General features: G+C 37.7%; 1 protein-coding gene across 3 annotated transcripts; it reads right to left on the bottom strand.

Annotated features, from left to right (window-relative positions):
- On the bottom strand, positions 7,000–15,247 carry LOC109718568 (protein GrpE-like). 3 transcript variants are annotated; one of them, XM_020244861.1, is made up of 8 exons: positions 14,966–15,236; positions 14,030–14,221; positions 13,825–13,969; positions 10,548–10,773; positions 10,267–10,454; positions 9,374–9,541; positions 8,436–8,564; positions 7,000–7,434 (listed from the first exon to the last, which is right to left on the bottom strand). In XM_020244861.1, the coding sequence occupies exons 3-8, from the start codon at positions 13,951–13,953 to the stop codon at positions 7,342–7,344; spliced, it is 933 nt and encodes a 310-aa protein (XP_020100450.1). In that variant the 5' UTR covers positions 13,954–13,969; positions 14,030–14,221; positions 14,966–15,236; the 3' UTR covers positions 7,000–7,341. The 3 variants fall into 3 exon arrangements, with proteins under 3 accessions (XP_020100450.1, XP_020100448.1, XP_020100449.1); XM_020244859.1 differs by having other exon boundaries at positions 10,267–10,773; positions 14,966–15,238; XM_020244860.1 differs by lacking the exon at positions 14,030–14,221 and having other exon boundaries at positions 10,267–10,773; positions 14,966–15,247.

Raw genomic sequence — 15,520 nt, 5'->3', positions numbered from 1 at the left:
ATGGGAGCATTATGTGTGTGTAACTAACAAGAGCCTAGTAAGCCCTATAATTTGGGATTTTAAAAGAGAGCATGCATAGGTGTAATAATGGAATGGGATGGAATTTTTTTTTTATTATTATTATTATTATGGAGATGTAGGAGCAGGTGGGGCTGACGAGGAGGGAGCGGCTGTGGGCGTGGGCGAAGGCGGCGCCTCGTGCTCCTACAGGAAGAAGAAGAAGAGGAAAAAGAAAAAAAAAAAGAAAGGTGCTCCAGCAAGAGAAAGAAGAAGAAGAAAAAAAAGAGGAGAAAAAAAAAATTATCCTTAAAGGTGCTCCAGCGGGCGAGCGCGACGTCGCCGGGGCAGGAGGTGACGTTTCTGCCTCCGCCGCTCTCTGGGAAAAGAAAGAAAAAAAGAACGAAAGAAAAAAAAAAGATGAGAGAGAAAAATGTATAAGGGTATTTTGGTCAGTTTGCTGAAAAAGTGGACCGAATCTGCAAAAATAAAAAAGATGGTCCGATTTTGCAAAAGCCCAAAATAAGTAGATTTTTTATGCAAAAAGGCCTTTCAAATATATTATATTTTACTTATATTTTAAAAAAGTAAAATTTAAGTATTTTTAAAAATGTATAATTACTAAATTCAATTTTTAATCTTTTAAAAAAAGTTATCTCTTGTTACACATTTTCAAAAATACTTAAATTTCACTTTTCTAAGAGAGTGCACATAATTTGGTCATACAAAATGCAAAGAAGCATCCACACTTGAGAGAGAAAGAGGAGAGAAAAAAGGTTTCTCTTATTTGAAGAGAGAGAAGAGAGAGAGAGGAGAGAAAAAAAAGTATCTCTTATTTGGAGAGAGAACAAAACATTAAATAAAAATTAAAGTAAGAAAGAGTACTTTTAAACTTTTAAATATAGTGTATTTTATTTATAATTTAAAAAATAAAAAATTAAGTATTTTTGAAAATATATAATTATTAAAGTTAAATTTAAATTTTTTTTAAAAAAAAATAGTCACGTCTTTTGTTTGAAGAAAGAGAGAAAAGAGAAAATTAAATTAAAATTAAACTCTAAGAGAGAGAGAGAGAGGAAAGAGGTATGTATATTTCTCAGTGGAGAGACAGAGGAGATCAAAACGATATGAATATTAAATAAAAATTAAAATAAAAGAGAAAGGACACACTCTGTCAAAGAGAAGAAGATATAAAGAAAACACATGTCACATTAAGAGCTTGTTTGGTTCAAAGGTGGAATTGGAATGGATAATGGAATGAGAATGAATTGGAATAAATTGGATTGGCTCACTCCCTCAAAACATTTGGTTCATTTGTGGATTGGAAATTGGAATGGTTATTCACATTTCATTGTTTGGTTCGTATAAACTAAAAAATTATAGGATACCATAATACTAATTTTACTCTCAAATATAATTTTATATTATTTAAAATTTATGAAAAATATAATACTATTCTCTAATAACTTTTCCAAAAAAAATATCAAATTTATTTTTAAAAACTTTTATTGATGTGGGTTAGGGCTAGGGTTTTAAGAGAGGATAGGTGGTTTTTTTTTTTTTTGATGAGAGAGGGATGAAGAGATCTTATGTATACAGGAGAGGAGGGTGAGATGGTTGCATAGGCCTCGAGAACTTAGTAGACTTCGAGAATGAAATCTCAATCCGGATTAGGAGACCGGAATTAAATTGAAGGCTGATGGGCCATTCCAATTCCAGTTCGGAATAGGAATCCCAAACCAATTCCTGCGAACCAAATAAAATTAACCGGATTTGATCAAACCGATTCCCATTCCATATTCAAAATGGATGAACCAAACAAGCCCTAAGAGAACACCTCCTCAATAGATCCAATCGAGACAGGTTCATGGTCTACACTGCACCAAGTTCACCCAAAATATATGGAGAACACGTGTCATGTAAAGAGAACACATTCACGAACTATAGTATGCAGTAATATATAATAGATTGTTGTAAATTAGAGATATTTAAATGTAAAAGTTGTATAGTGTATTTAGTATTTACTAGTTGCTAGTAAATAATATGACTTACGTGTAAATATTACATACAAATCGAATTAGGATTCAAATTTGGTTTTAGATTAAACCCAACTTGAGGAACTAATTTGACAAACCAATGGAACAAGAATTCTGCTTGGAATTAATATTAGGCTTGGAGTTTTCTCTTTATAAATACATGTTGTACCGCACGTTAAAATAACAATCTATACTATTATATAACTTATGAATTGGGAACCTAAGCGTTCCTGGGCTGCCACGTGGCGTGTGTGGGCGCGACCCGCGTGAGGGGAGCTGGCGGGGCTCACAGGTGTCCCTGCACGAAGTCTACCGGGCGGGCGGCTCATGGTGGACCGGCTGAGGGAGGGGGGTTGTGAGATCCCTTGTGTTTAGCTGTGGAGGCTTATCGACAACTCTGGAGAGTGTCGGGACAAGTCCGAGTCGCGTTGGCGTCAAATAGACGTAAAACGGATTCCATACGACGCAAGGGCAGCTTATAGCAAAGAAATCTGCAAAACAGCAGATTTCTCTGCTTGCTGTACCGGTACAACCAGCACGCTGTACCGGTACAACCATCGCGCAGTGGCTTAGCAGCTCTCGGGTTGGCTCTTGTACCGGTACAAGAGCCCGTGTACCGGTACAAGGGGGTAGGTAGAGGGTTAATTTGGTAATTCCCTCCCTCGTTTGTATCACCCCTCTCTCCCCTCTATATAGCTTCGTGTAGAGAGAAAGAGAGAGGTCTTCTAGTTGCAATTCTCCCTCTCTCACTCTCACTCTCCTCCGGTTGAAGGCTTTGGAGCTCGGTTGGAGTTTTGTCGCCGACGTCGCGCCGCGAGGCCGTTCGAGCTTGTGTTTGACGCCGGGGTAGCGCGTGGAGGCTGGGCGAGCAGGGATTTTCACCGTTCTTGCTGTCACTCAGGTGCTCGGCGTTGTCGAGGTGGGTATTTTAGTTTTTCCTTGATTTTTGGGCAAGTGTTTACTATTTCTACTCGGATAGTTATTGTTTGCTGAAATCCACCGTCGACTGTTAGTATTTTAGCTCGTTCTCGACGTAGGAGCATCGGATTGCGGCGAGACTTGGTTCGTTGGATTCGGGACTTCGAGAGGAATCCACGAAGCCCTTACTTGCGGTTTTTGGTGAAGGTTAGCTTGGTCGAAACCCTTCCCTTCTCTGCTGCTGTATTTTTGGACTGAATTGTGGATTTGCGACGTTGATAGCTTGGAGTTAGCTCAATTGCGGGAATCGGACATTTCCAGTCGATCCAGCAGGTTGTTCCGCCACCGTGAGAGTTCCGTGCTGCAAGGGATTAGCGTGCGAGGTGGGTTACATTGGCTTTGACTCCTAAGTTCTAATCGTCGACATGTATAGTTTCCGATTTTTTTGGATAATCTATTCTAGCTCGAATTCATGGATTAAATGGTAGATTGCATATCTGAATTTGGAGCATGAGGTAATAAATTGAATAGGTTATACTTGTTGGACTTGGAAATTGAATTAGAAGAAAACCTGCGTTTTGGACCTGTCACTTGATTAAACTGCCTGATTTAGCTCTAGGAGCCGTTATTAAATTGTACTGTCGCAGTATCTTCAAGACGAGTACTTCAGGTAGTTTAGAATATATCTACACTCGTGCTGGTTCGCCGAGTGGATTTTTACAGGGTCGTTTAGGCTGTTCCGGACTGTAGGGTGCCGTTGAGGTTGACGGTGGACCCGTATCGCCTTTTTGGCATCTTAGTGTGCCGAGGGCACGTTACTTGTTGATTGTTAGACCAGTTAGAGTCGATTTCTTGACTTTGGCTTTTCAGAGCCTGTTTGAGCTCGACAGAGATACGCTGCATACTCGGTTGGGTAGCGCCCACGAGTGCCACTCCGGAGTCAGGCTTTGTGCTTTCGCGTTGGTGTCGCTCATGCCAGTTGGACTTGCTCTCCACGGACCAGTTAGAGTGGAGGTAGCTGGACAGTCACAACGGGGCGGGGACGGGTGTATTCACAGTTCCGGGGACGGGTATGCTTACAGTCCCGATTGGATTGGGTCAGATTTGACATTTCCTACAGTTGGTTAGTGTAGAGCATGATAGTGTAGTGATTGATAGCGGTAGAGTGTACTTCCTGCTTTTCCTACTATTCTTGCTCCCTTCTGTAGACTTAGTGGGTGACCGATGTTGTTTTGGGCGGTACCCACTGAGGACTACTTGTTTTTACAGTAGTTCTCACGCCCAGTTGTTACTCTTGTTTTGTAGAGCCACAGGTTTCGACTGCTGCGCCTTCCGCGGATCAGGATCAAGGCAAGGGTGTCGCGAGTTAGAGCCCTACCCGACTGACAGAGCTAGTGGCACCTCTGCTGCAGGTAGATGTTTTGTCTGAGTTTATGTACATAGCTTACTTAACTCGCTAGTGCGAGTAACTCTATATTTTGGATTTGAACTATATATATGAACTCTGTTTGTTTATTTGAGCAGCTCTATGTTACTGTTTGTAGTATTGTATATCTACAGGTACAGCTGTCGCTTCGTATACAGAAAAAATTTCTTTGTATACGGCGAATTTGTCGGCGTGCCCGGGGAATGAGACATCCGGGGCGTGACAGGGGTAGTGGACTGCGCTTGAGGGAGAGGGAGCCACTCTTTTCTCTCTCACTTTTTTGAATTTTAAAAAAAACTTAATTATAGTATTTTTTATAAAAAATAAATTATTTATATCTAAATAATTATAAAATTAAAATTAATATTTAATACATACAATCTAAAATATTTAAAAATTAGGCATAAATAATTATATATCCTAAAGTTTTATTATAATTAAAACACAAACTTATAAATTTACTATTTGACCCCGACCGTACTGATTTTATCGAATTCAATTAATTTTTTTATTATAAAAATTTAAAATATATAACTATATATTTTAAAGTTTTCGCGCTATTTTTTCTTTAAGCAGCTTAGACTTGAATAAAATGTTAAATTGATTCTATACGGATGTAGATTTTTTATGTTCTTACAATTTTTTAAAAATTTATTAAATTATTTCAAATAAAATTTTATTATATAAAGTTAAAAAAATACCCAGCGCATCGCGCGGGCTTCCTTAACTAGTATATATAAAAAAGCAAGTATATTTTTTCGATCTATCAATTTTAATTTCCAAAATACCCCTCATTGTCTATTTTACTTCCAATATATTCCTAATTAATTTTCTTATCCTTAGTTAACTATTTTTACTACCAAAACATTCATAATTAACCTTTTTTTCTTGCAAAATTAATTTAATAATTATTTAAAAGAAATAGGGCTTCTTCTTTTCTTTTTCTTTTTTTCTCTTCAAGAAAAAGAAGTCCTTTTTTTATCATCATTAAATTATTTTAATAAAACGATTACTCTATGATCTCATTTCCGATAAAATAAATTAGATATTTAAATTTGAAATTTTAATTTAAAAAAATTGTCTACAAAACGTGCATCGCACATACACTAATAATTAATAAAAGAAAACTAGAAAAATCTAGCGATCAATCCCCTCCCATTTTTTCAAATCCTACAATATAAAACCACCGGTATCAATCTTTAGAAGGTTGCTAGCACGCACTGAAGGTTGATTCATCTCTCTCGCAGCAACATAAGTATTAGTTCATAACCGAATCGCGGATCGAAGTCGTTGATTAGCTTGATCAAACCCATGATCTCATGTGGACACGAGTAGAGACCGGGAGCATGTGCAGGCGCAGCTAGCTAACGAAGACGAATAGATTTTACCAACGATCATGGATTTTATAGTGTTCCCAACCCGCGTGAGGTAAAAAAAACTAAATCCTATCTAATTATTTTAGTTAAATTGATAGATTAAGATCTGAAAAACGAAAACACGAGATAGTCGTTAATTTCTTTGTTTAAGATGTAATCCTTTTTCCCATGTTGATTGGATTTTTTTTGGAACAAACAAAATCAAGACTATTAAGATCAATTTTTCGAACAATAGTTGATTGTCTATACATATAATAAAAGGCGAACCCTAAACCCGCCACGCGTCGTCTCCCCAGCAATTCCCTCCCCTGCTCAGCTCTGCCCGAGGAGAGAGAGAGAGAGCATACAGAGAGAGGGGGAGAGAGAGAGAACAGAGGAAGAGAGAGAGAGAGCAGAAGAGAGAGAGAAAGGGAGAGAGAGGGGAGGGGCCTACCATGTGCGCCCGCCGAGCACCAGGGGGGCCTCCCCGCGTTTGGCGGAGGCCTTCGGCGGGACCCACAGAGAGCAGGGAGAGAGAGAGAGAGAGAGAGAGGGAGAGAGAGAAAGAGAGAGAGAGAGGAGTCAGGAGAAAGAGAAAGAGAGAGAGAGAATTTTACAACTTTAAATTTTAAATTTTATATATAAATTTCAAATTTTAAATTTTAAGTCTAATTTATATATATCTAATTTTATTTATAAATATATATTTATTTACTATATATAATTTTTATATTTAATTTAAAATTAAAAAAATTTGTTCACAATATTTTAAAATTTACGCAAATTTTCCGCCGCGAAGCGCGGGCCTTCACTAGTTTCAGATTAAATCACCAACAAAATAGAATTAGCTAGATTCAACCATATCGTCGTTTTTTATCCGACGCGGCGTGCGGTGCGCCGGTGACACAGCTGCGACACGCAGCGAGCGGGCGGCATTGGCGCAAAGGGGCCGGTCCGGCTTAGGGCCTGCGCCCCTCCGTACGCGCGTGCGCGAAAGAAAAAAATAAAAGCACTAAAAAAAACACACTAAAATTTAGTATACACAAAACTCTAATAAAGCAGCAGAGAGGTATAGAGAGACGGGAAAGAAAAACACACTTCTAAAGGATGCTAATCTATGTTGGACATCAGCACAAAAGGAACACTTTTTGATTCATCCTTTTGAATTCATCGCCACAAAAATCCACTACCCCCCCAAAAAAAAAAAAAAAAAACATGCACATTAAAATGGTTAAATATTTCACAGCAGCATCACAGATGGACATACTTGCTACAAAAATAAATGATTGATCAAAAGAGTGTTCTGAGAGTCATCGAATTGTTGTTCACAATATTCCGCGACAACTAGAGTCTAGTGAGGAAATTTCCATATCCAAAAGCTGCACGAGCGAGTTTCGTAAAAACTGATTATTTCAATTAAAGAACCAAAAATTGTGAACAGACTCGGTGTCGAACTTTCAAAAAAAGATCAGCAGTCAAATTTTCCTTTCCTAATCTTACGGGTAAATGATCTCGCCGACTACGGAAAAGTGAGTTAACTTAAAAACTCTGTATACAACTATAAGAAATGTTTGATAGGAAGTACTACGGGCCCCGCCCAACCTCCAATTCATTCACTGGAATTTTCATCTGTTTCATTATTGGCTTCGGTTACACCAACTTCTGCCGGGCGAAGTACGCGATCGTGCAGCATGTATCCAGTCTGCAAAAGCGACGAAACCAATTACATCGATCAGCAGATCAATTTGATTAATGCACAGCTCATACAATTTTGAAAATCAAAGTTAAAAAGTTAAAAATAATTTCACACCAATTATAATTATATTTCTAATACAATTGAATTTGATACTCAAAGAGCCCAGGAAAAGCGAATCAAAAGAAACTAATTATTATTAGTCCATAACCAAGGCAGAGAAATTACAGAGTCAAAAGAAAGTTCAAAAGACGGGTTGAACGATCAAATAAGGTTTGCCGCATTTAGTACGTCATTTTCACATTCCAAACTCAACTATGGAATGGTTAGATCCAGCTGTTTTGTCCAATCACTAACTGCATATATTCTCTATGCATAAGTAGAATTCTCCTAATTCCCATCAAGCTTAATTTTTCATAAATAAATAAACTATTCCGATACCCTGCCAAATACTAGAATTCTCTAAATTTAACTTTTTTAATTATTTTTAATTGTGGACTAAGTTCTCACATGTTGCTCCACTATAACACCGCCTATTGCTCTAATTACCGCCGTTAACAATGCAAATGTCAAAAATAATAAAAGAAAAGAAGAAACAAAGGACATTCGTTTGGCCAAGAGAACAGCTCCTGTCAACGAGAACTTGTAATTGAATATCAACATATTTAAACTGAAAGTTACATGATTGAAGCCTTAAACTTACACTACATGATTAGTCTATTTAAGTCAACTTCGAGAAGCGATAGTGCAGCTTAATAAACATTAAGATTACAATAATTAATATTCGTCCGTTTCTTAGAAGTGACTGTAAGAACATGATATGCTTTAAACTGATCAAGTCATGTCCCCCTCCATTTCCAAACTAAATCTAGAAAGAATAACACAACTACACATTCATCTTATAAACCAGTCAGATCTAACAATTACAAATCTGAGTCTTTCCATGGTTTAAATAAAAAGAAGCCCAAAATTAATATTCCAAATCAAATTAAAGTTTACAAGAAGTTTACCTTTATAACAACAGATACAGTTCCAGGTGGTTTCGAAGCATCTTTGATTTGGAAAACTGCAAGATGCCTATGCGGATCAAAGTGCTCATTTGTAGGGTCGAATTTCTCCACTCCAAACTTTCTAAACACCTGAAAAAGAGAGAGGGTATTCATTAGAATATTACAACAAATTTATATCTTTTAAAGAAATCAGAGGCAATGGTATTCCACTTGTAGCAACATAGATCAATCAGATGCAATGAGCAAGTTTTTGCACATTTTGCACAAAAGTTGTCCACTTATTTTTCTATTTTGGAATTTTGTTGCACTGTAACTTTTGGGTCAACAAAGATAATTTCATGAACCAGAATACCCCTGCCCGGAATCTTCACTACTTGGGACTCCTCACAACATCTGCTAGGGCAATTCCCATCCACAGAATGACACTAAAGCCCAAAGTCGCCAAATCAGCATAACTAAACTGAGATTGCAAAATAAAAAAAAAAAAGTGGGCTATTTTCGGACACAAAAACTATTTGTTACTCACGACTCACGAGTGCAAGAAGGCCACATAGAGTTATGCATTAATAGGCCCACCAGATTAAAGAAGCAGTGAGAACCCACTGGAAAACAAATTTTCTACTGAAGGAATCATTGAACATGGCATTTCGAAGTTACCCCCATATATTACAAGTTGGTGAAATATAACCGAAAATCATCAAAATGCTAATCAGCAGTAAACTTCGTAAGCAAAAAAGCAAATTCTCCATTGTTTCGCAAGATGTCAGCATTGAAAGGAATTTGTTTATATATAAAAAGGTGGCCTTACCACAAACTTTTTTTGGTAGATGAATACTGAAGATAGTAAAATACTATGAAACAGTTTCTTCTTATAACTATCATTCTGAAATACAGGAACTGATAAAGCATCGAATCACAGGTGGGAAAAAAAATATTACCTCCGAAAGTTGCTTTTCAGTCATCTCAACACCCTCAAGTAGGGTTTTCAGGAGAGGGACAGCTCCTGCATTGTCTTTAGATGTATCAAGCTTTGAAAAGCTTTCCTTCACAACAGATGAAGCTCTAGCCAAATTATCCGCAACATCTAACAAGCTCTTCGCAAAGCTCTGTAACCATACACAAGCAGAGTATTTTGAGACATGCACTTAATAGAAAGAAGTCCTAAGGGCACAATATAAATAAAAAACACAAGACCAAAGCAGCTTTTACAGCAGTGCTAATTAAGTTAGCACAGTTGGACAAAGCACAAATAACTTCTGAATTAAAATTCCTAGTAACTTATTCCAAGCTAAACAAAAGCTTCAAAATAAATTTTCGACTTTTAGAGCCTGAAAGCTCGTTCAGCTCCCCGCTAGAAGTTCTGTGATGCTCGGTAACCGAATGATTATTGTCTAGAAACATATGCTTTCCCGAGTACAGAAGCTGCTCTAGAAGAAAGGTCAAATGAGCATACAGTGCAAAACTAAAATGGCAAGGAAACATATATGCAGATGCCACTACAGAATCATCCACTGAACAAGCATTGTGAAATCTAAATTTTCACCTGTGCCCTTCAAAACTTTAATTTATCAGAATCGTATCTTATACTCACAAAGTACCCCTCTTTGAAAGATTCACTCTGATCCAAAATCCAAGTTCCTTCATAAAATTAGACAAATCCCCAACTTAAGGGTATTTTGGTAAATACAAAAGTTTCAAGGGATATGTACGAAGATTCCAGATTTTAAAGTGGCGTACATTTAGATAAATGACTTCCAACAGTATATATGGAAGTCCTGAAGAGGAAAGGGAAAACAAAAGAGGCGGGGGGGTTGGGGGACTGGCGAAATACCTGTATTGCATATTTCTTTGAGTTCTCAGCCTCACGCTTTGTCCTGTCTATAACATTCTCCATCTCGGCATAGCTGCGAAGAACCTTATCTTGCATTTTCTCAATCTCCTTGTGCTTTAACTTCAGTAGCTCTTCTTTCTCTGCTACGAGCTTGACTAATTCATCCATAGATAGCTCCCCCTCGGCATCTGAATCAGAAAATGCAGTTCGTTTAGTACTACTCTTCCTCCTCCTCTTATGAGAGTCGTGGGATTTTGGATCCTCAGGTTCCGAACTATGACCTGCATCTGGTGTTTGACCTGGGCTAGTAGAACCATTACTCTTTTTGGTAGGGTCGATGTCGGGCACCGCTTCTGATGAAGCTTTTGATGTATTATCGTGGCCGGGAGATTGGTTCGCATCCTTTTCAGTAGGTTCAGGAGATGCAGTAGATGAGAACCCAAATCGCTGAAAGATTGAATCAACTACAGTTGAATGGCTCAACATTCGGTTTGATTGGTATGGAACCTGCAGAAAAGAAAAATTTTAAAAAGAGGAAAAGAAAATATTGTCTTTTCATTTAAATCATTTAATTTAACAATGTAACAGAATGCAAAAAAACAAGAATGGTTGCAAAAATGCCAACAATAAAATAACCCTGAATAACACAAAAGAAAAACCAAGAGGTCGACTCATCCTCCTTTAGTAATTTCAGTCTCACCATCTCATATGCTTCAAGGTGATAATATGATTGGATGGTAACCCAATCAATCCTTCAAATACTCTCTAAGCAAACTCGGTTAGATAATTGAGTTCATTTGATCATGTAAACATACAATTCCAATTGCGACTTCAACAAAACTGATTTTACTAGAGCAGATAAGAAGAATAAGACTCCAAAATTGTCTCATCGCTTTGGGAAACTTGTAATTCATAGTTCATTTTGCTACAAAATTGAATTTCATACAACCTATAGTAAAACACACTGTGATGACAAAAAATAGCAAAAGAGATTTGGCATACAGGATTTATATTTAAACAAAAGACTCTAGAAAATTGGGTTTCACTGAAAGAATATTTGAAGATCTTATTGTACGACATTTGTGCATAAAATGACTGCCTTGCAAAATAGAACTAATAATTATATGATTCAAGCCAAGATAGCAAGCAGAAACTGTATCCCTAAATTTAAAAGAGACACCCATGTAAATACAAAGAAAAGCATGCCCTCCATAACAACTTATTAAGGAACCAAAAACTTAAAGATGGAATGAAAGACAACAATAGAACAAACAAACACATAATATATAAGATATGGACGTGTGCAAAATGCAAGTATTATGTCCTCCAACCAACATGAGCATTTTATCCAAGGATTAAAGTGTCGTGGCACAGAGGTATGCCGCTTTTTGCCTGGCATGATACGGCACAAACACGCTTGCGTGCCGACGGATACGTATGACCTCCAAATGGCACGTTTTGGCACAACCTTTTTTTATTTTTTAATTCCAATAAACTCTTATAATGTTATTTTGAATGATTTAATTAAATAATTATGAATATTAGTTATGTATAGCTTATTACACTCACCAATTAACATATTGCTAAGTTTTTTTTTTTATATATATAAAGTACAATTATACCTTATAAAGAATAGAAATTAAAATACTATAATAAAATTCACAAGTACAATAATTATATAAATTTATATCTTTATAAAGAGATGATTGCTTAATTCCACATATATCGTCCCGGTGGATGATAAAAATTTATTAGATCTATCCACAAAAATTAAGCGATAAATTATATGACAAATAAATTAAATAAATTTAAGTATCAATTGATTTAATTTAGCTTTTAATTTTATTAGTATTTTCAATATTCTAACTCCAAAAACTGAATTTTATGGTCGATGTGCCCCGAAATTTGGTTATCGAGTTCAATTTTTTGCCCTCATTTATCGAAAGCTTCGCAGGGCGACAAATTTTGGAAAAACACAGTTATATTCCTCCATCTTTTCATGATCATGGTGATATTCCTCCACCTCCACGCCTGCCATCTTTTGATGACCATGGCAATATTCCCTCCGCCTCCACGCATGCATACGATTTTCCATCCATATCCGACACTATTCATCCATCTGACGTCCCCTCGACATCGGAAGTCTTTCATTTTGATATCCCGTCGGCATCGTTCCCTCAAGCATCGACGTTTATCCCTCCATGTGATATACCATCTACATCAGAGGTACATCAGTTTGATCCATTCACGCCTAATCCTCCATCCGACGTTCCATCCGCATCGGAGGTGTGTCGGGTTGATATTATATATCGACATACGTGACGGCGACACGATCATATTTCTGACGAGCCTATAGTTGAGATGCAAAAGGGGATGCTATCATCAGTCGTTGACACGCAAGGGACGAAGCCAAATTGTTGAGGGCACCGCCATCAAGCATATTGATCAGATGCATGGCACTAAGCCTGTACATCTTCAGATGGAGGATGATGTGCATATTCGAGGAAGGGGTCGACAACGTGGACGTGGAGGCATATTCGAGGAAGGGGTTGACAACATGGATGTGGAGGTGGTAGGGGACGAGGGCGAGGGTGTAGGAAGGGCATGGAGAGGAGTTGATTTTGTGAGGATTTTTTAGAATTTCATGTATATTTGATATTTCTAATCTTTTGTTTGTAATTTTTACATTATTATATTGTATTATTCATGTTAAAGTATGGTTGAGGTTGGTGTAGTTCAATTTTATGTACGTGTGGTTAAAGTTGGTATAGGTCAATCTATGTATTTATTATTGTGATTGAACTGTTTGGAAAAATTGCTATTATGTAAATACAGAAAAACTTGGAAATTTATGCTGTTGTGGTGCAGAAAAGAAAAGGCAACGAACCATCCACCGCCTTTAGAGGTGGTGAACCATTCACCGCCTTGGCGCCTTCATGTAAACGGTGAATCATTCAGCGCCTTTAAGTCAGTTATCATTGGTTAAGTCAGTTATCGCTGCTAAAGCTAGTGGGTTAGTATTTAAAGATGGTGAACCATTCTCCGCTTATATGAATGCGGTAAATGATTCACCGCCTTTTTAGGATTGTGTATATTTCTCAATAGACAGTGAACCATTGACTGCATTCATGAAAATTCAGGAATGCACCGACTTGGGACCCACGTGTCTAACCAGAGCTTATTTTTAAAAATAAAATTTGAGGGTTCCAATTTTATAGTAAAGTTTTTAAGAGGGTTAGTGGGCTAAAAACTCCAAAGGGAGCAGGACACCTCATTGTTTGAAAACGTATAATTCACCTATAGTAATAACAGAATAAGTAGAAAAATAGACATAAAACCCTCAACAGTAGTAGACATTTGTTATTATACGAGGACCAACAAATTTAATGCAGTATAAATTGTAGCTGTATAAAGAAAATTAATGTTTTAAAAATAATTTTAAGATGGAAATGAATTTAAAGAAGGCGATTCATATTACCCGAATCCAAATTCAACAAAAGAGATTACAAACCAATTAAACTAAATTCCTGTAAATGATTAATCTTATAAAACCCTAACCTTGATCTGAGGGGCTCCACCCGAGAGGTTCCCTGCCGCTTCCGGCCGCGATGCCGCCATGATCGCGCGGTGGGCGGCGGTGGCGGCGCCGCCCCTCGGGATTCGCGAGAGAACCCTAAACGCCATCATCTTCTTCTGTAACAACCTGGAAGATAACAAGTATTAGTAGATAGAAGGAGAAGAGGAGTAAAGGTAGCAACTTTACTAGTTAGAAGGAGAATAAGTGGCAGCAGCAGGTGGAGAGGAGGAGGTGCGGCAGGTGGGTCCAACGAGAAGCGCCTTCGAAGGGGCTCAGGCGAGCTGACGGAGAAGAACCCGGAGGCGACTAGGGCATCCCTCCGATCAGAGAAGGAAGGAAGGAAGGGAAGGTTGAGTAGAGGATGAGATCCGGTCGAATCTAGAGATGGGGAAAGGGCGGAAGTAGTAACATAGTTAATTCGGATTCGGCAAAAATTCGGTACGGGTATAATTCGGATAAAATTCGTTTTTTAATTTTTAAATTCGTTGAAAAATCCGGCTAAAAAAGGGATTCACCAATTATTCGGATACGTGATTTATACGGATATTATACGTTCACCAATTAAAAATTCGGCTATTAAATTAAGTTTTTTCCCTCTCAAGATTATGCTATTAGTATATATACTCATAATTCTTAAGAATATAAGAATAAAGAGCTACAAAATTAAGTTAATATCTCAATATTGCTATTTCTCCAAATTCATCGGAAATTCACAGGATTGCCAGTTAACACCCATGTTTTTAATCAATGCATATGCTTGTGACATTCAAACCTTACTCACAAGTCACAACCTGTCTGGGCATATCAAACCTTTTGAGGTCTTAATTCTTAAAACCTTATTTGCTGATTATTCTTGTATGCTGGACATATTCATGTATGCTGTAGAGATTAAAGATAAAAAAAAAATAATAATGAATCTTAATAAATGCATGTTCACAATGATGCTACATTTTGTAGTCATGGTCTTGTTACTCAAAACCATACAGCAATTAAGAGAAGATGAAATAAAGGAAAGAGAGAGAGAAACTAAAGCATAAAAGTTCTTGTAAAGAACCACCCGACGCGGAAGCGGAAGAGGAAGAGGCCACAGAGGAGGGTTCTGATTTCTGAAGAGTGAAGAACCTGATCTTCTTCGATGTGGGGCTTCCGATGGCGTTCGGCGAGCGGCCGGAAGGGAAGAGGCGGAGGGGAAGGGATGGGGACTGCGGTCGGTAGCAGAGAGGGCAGCAGCCCGCAGCAGGGGTGAGAAGAAAGTTGGGGCAAAACCTTTTTGATCGAGCGATTTTTTGTTTCTGGGGAGAGAGGGCAGCAGGTGTGAGAAGAAAGTTAGGGCAAAACCAGAGTGATTTTTTTTTTTTTGGGGGGAAGAGGGCCGAACATTCCGGAGGGGGCGAGTGATATATTTTTTTTTTTTTTTTTNTCCCTGTTTTGGGCGGGCCGCAAGGTCCGCGACCCGCGAGGCCTGCGACCCGTGAGCGAATTATTCGCGAACCGCGAATTATTCACGAATAATTATTTTTATCAATAAAATATAATTTTTAAAATTTTTTTTTAAAAAAAAATATGAATTCGACAGTGTAATTCGTTTCTTCAAAAATTCACGAATAATTCGTAAATAATTCGAAAATTAAATAACATAGTGGGGTTTTGAGGTGGGGTCCTAATCAAGGTTTAAGT

Source organism: Ananas comosus, linkage group 12 (assembly GCF_001540865.1).
Source record: "Ananas comosus cultivar F153 linkage group 12, ASM154086v1, whole genome shotgun sequence".
NCBI lineage: Eukaryota > Viridiplantae > Streptophyta > Magnoliopsida > Poales > Bromeliaceae > Ananas > Ananas comosus.
This window is presented reverse-complemented; position numbering and strand designations above follow the sequence as displayed.

Excerpts from the sequence above, each read along its gene's own strand:
- LOC109718568 (XM_020244860.1), bottom strand. The coding sequence starts at position 13,953 with ATGATGGCGTTTAGGGTTCTCTCGCGAATCCCGAGGGGCGGCGCCGCC. Across the intron at positions 8,565-9,373 it reads CTGAAAAGCAACTTTCGGAG|GTGTTTAGAAAGTTTGGAGT; the intron begins GTAATATTTTTT and ends TCTCTTTTTCAG. Across the intron at positions 7,435-8,435 it reads CTGTATCTGTTGTTATAAAG|ACTGGATACATGCTGCACGA; the intron begins GTAAACTTCTTG and ends TCGCTTTTGCAG.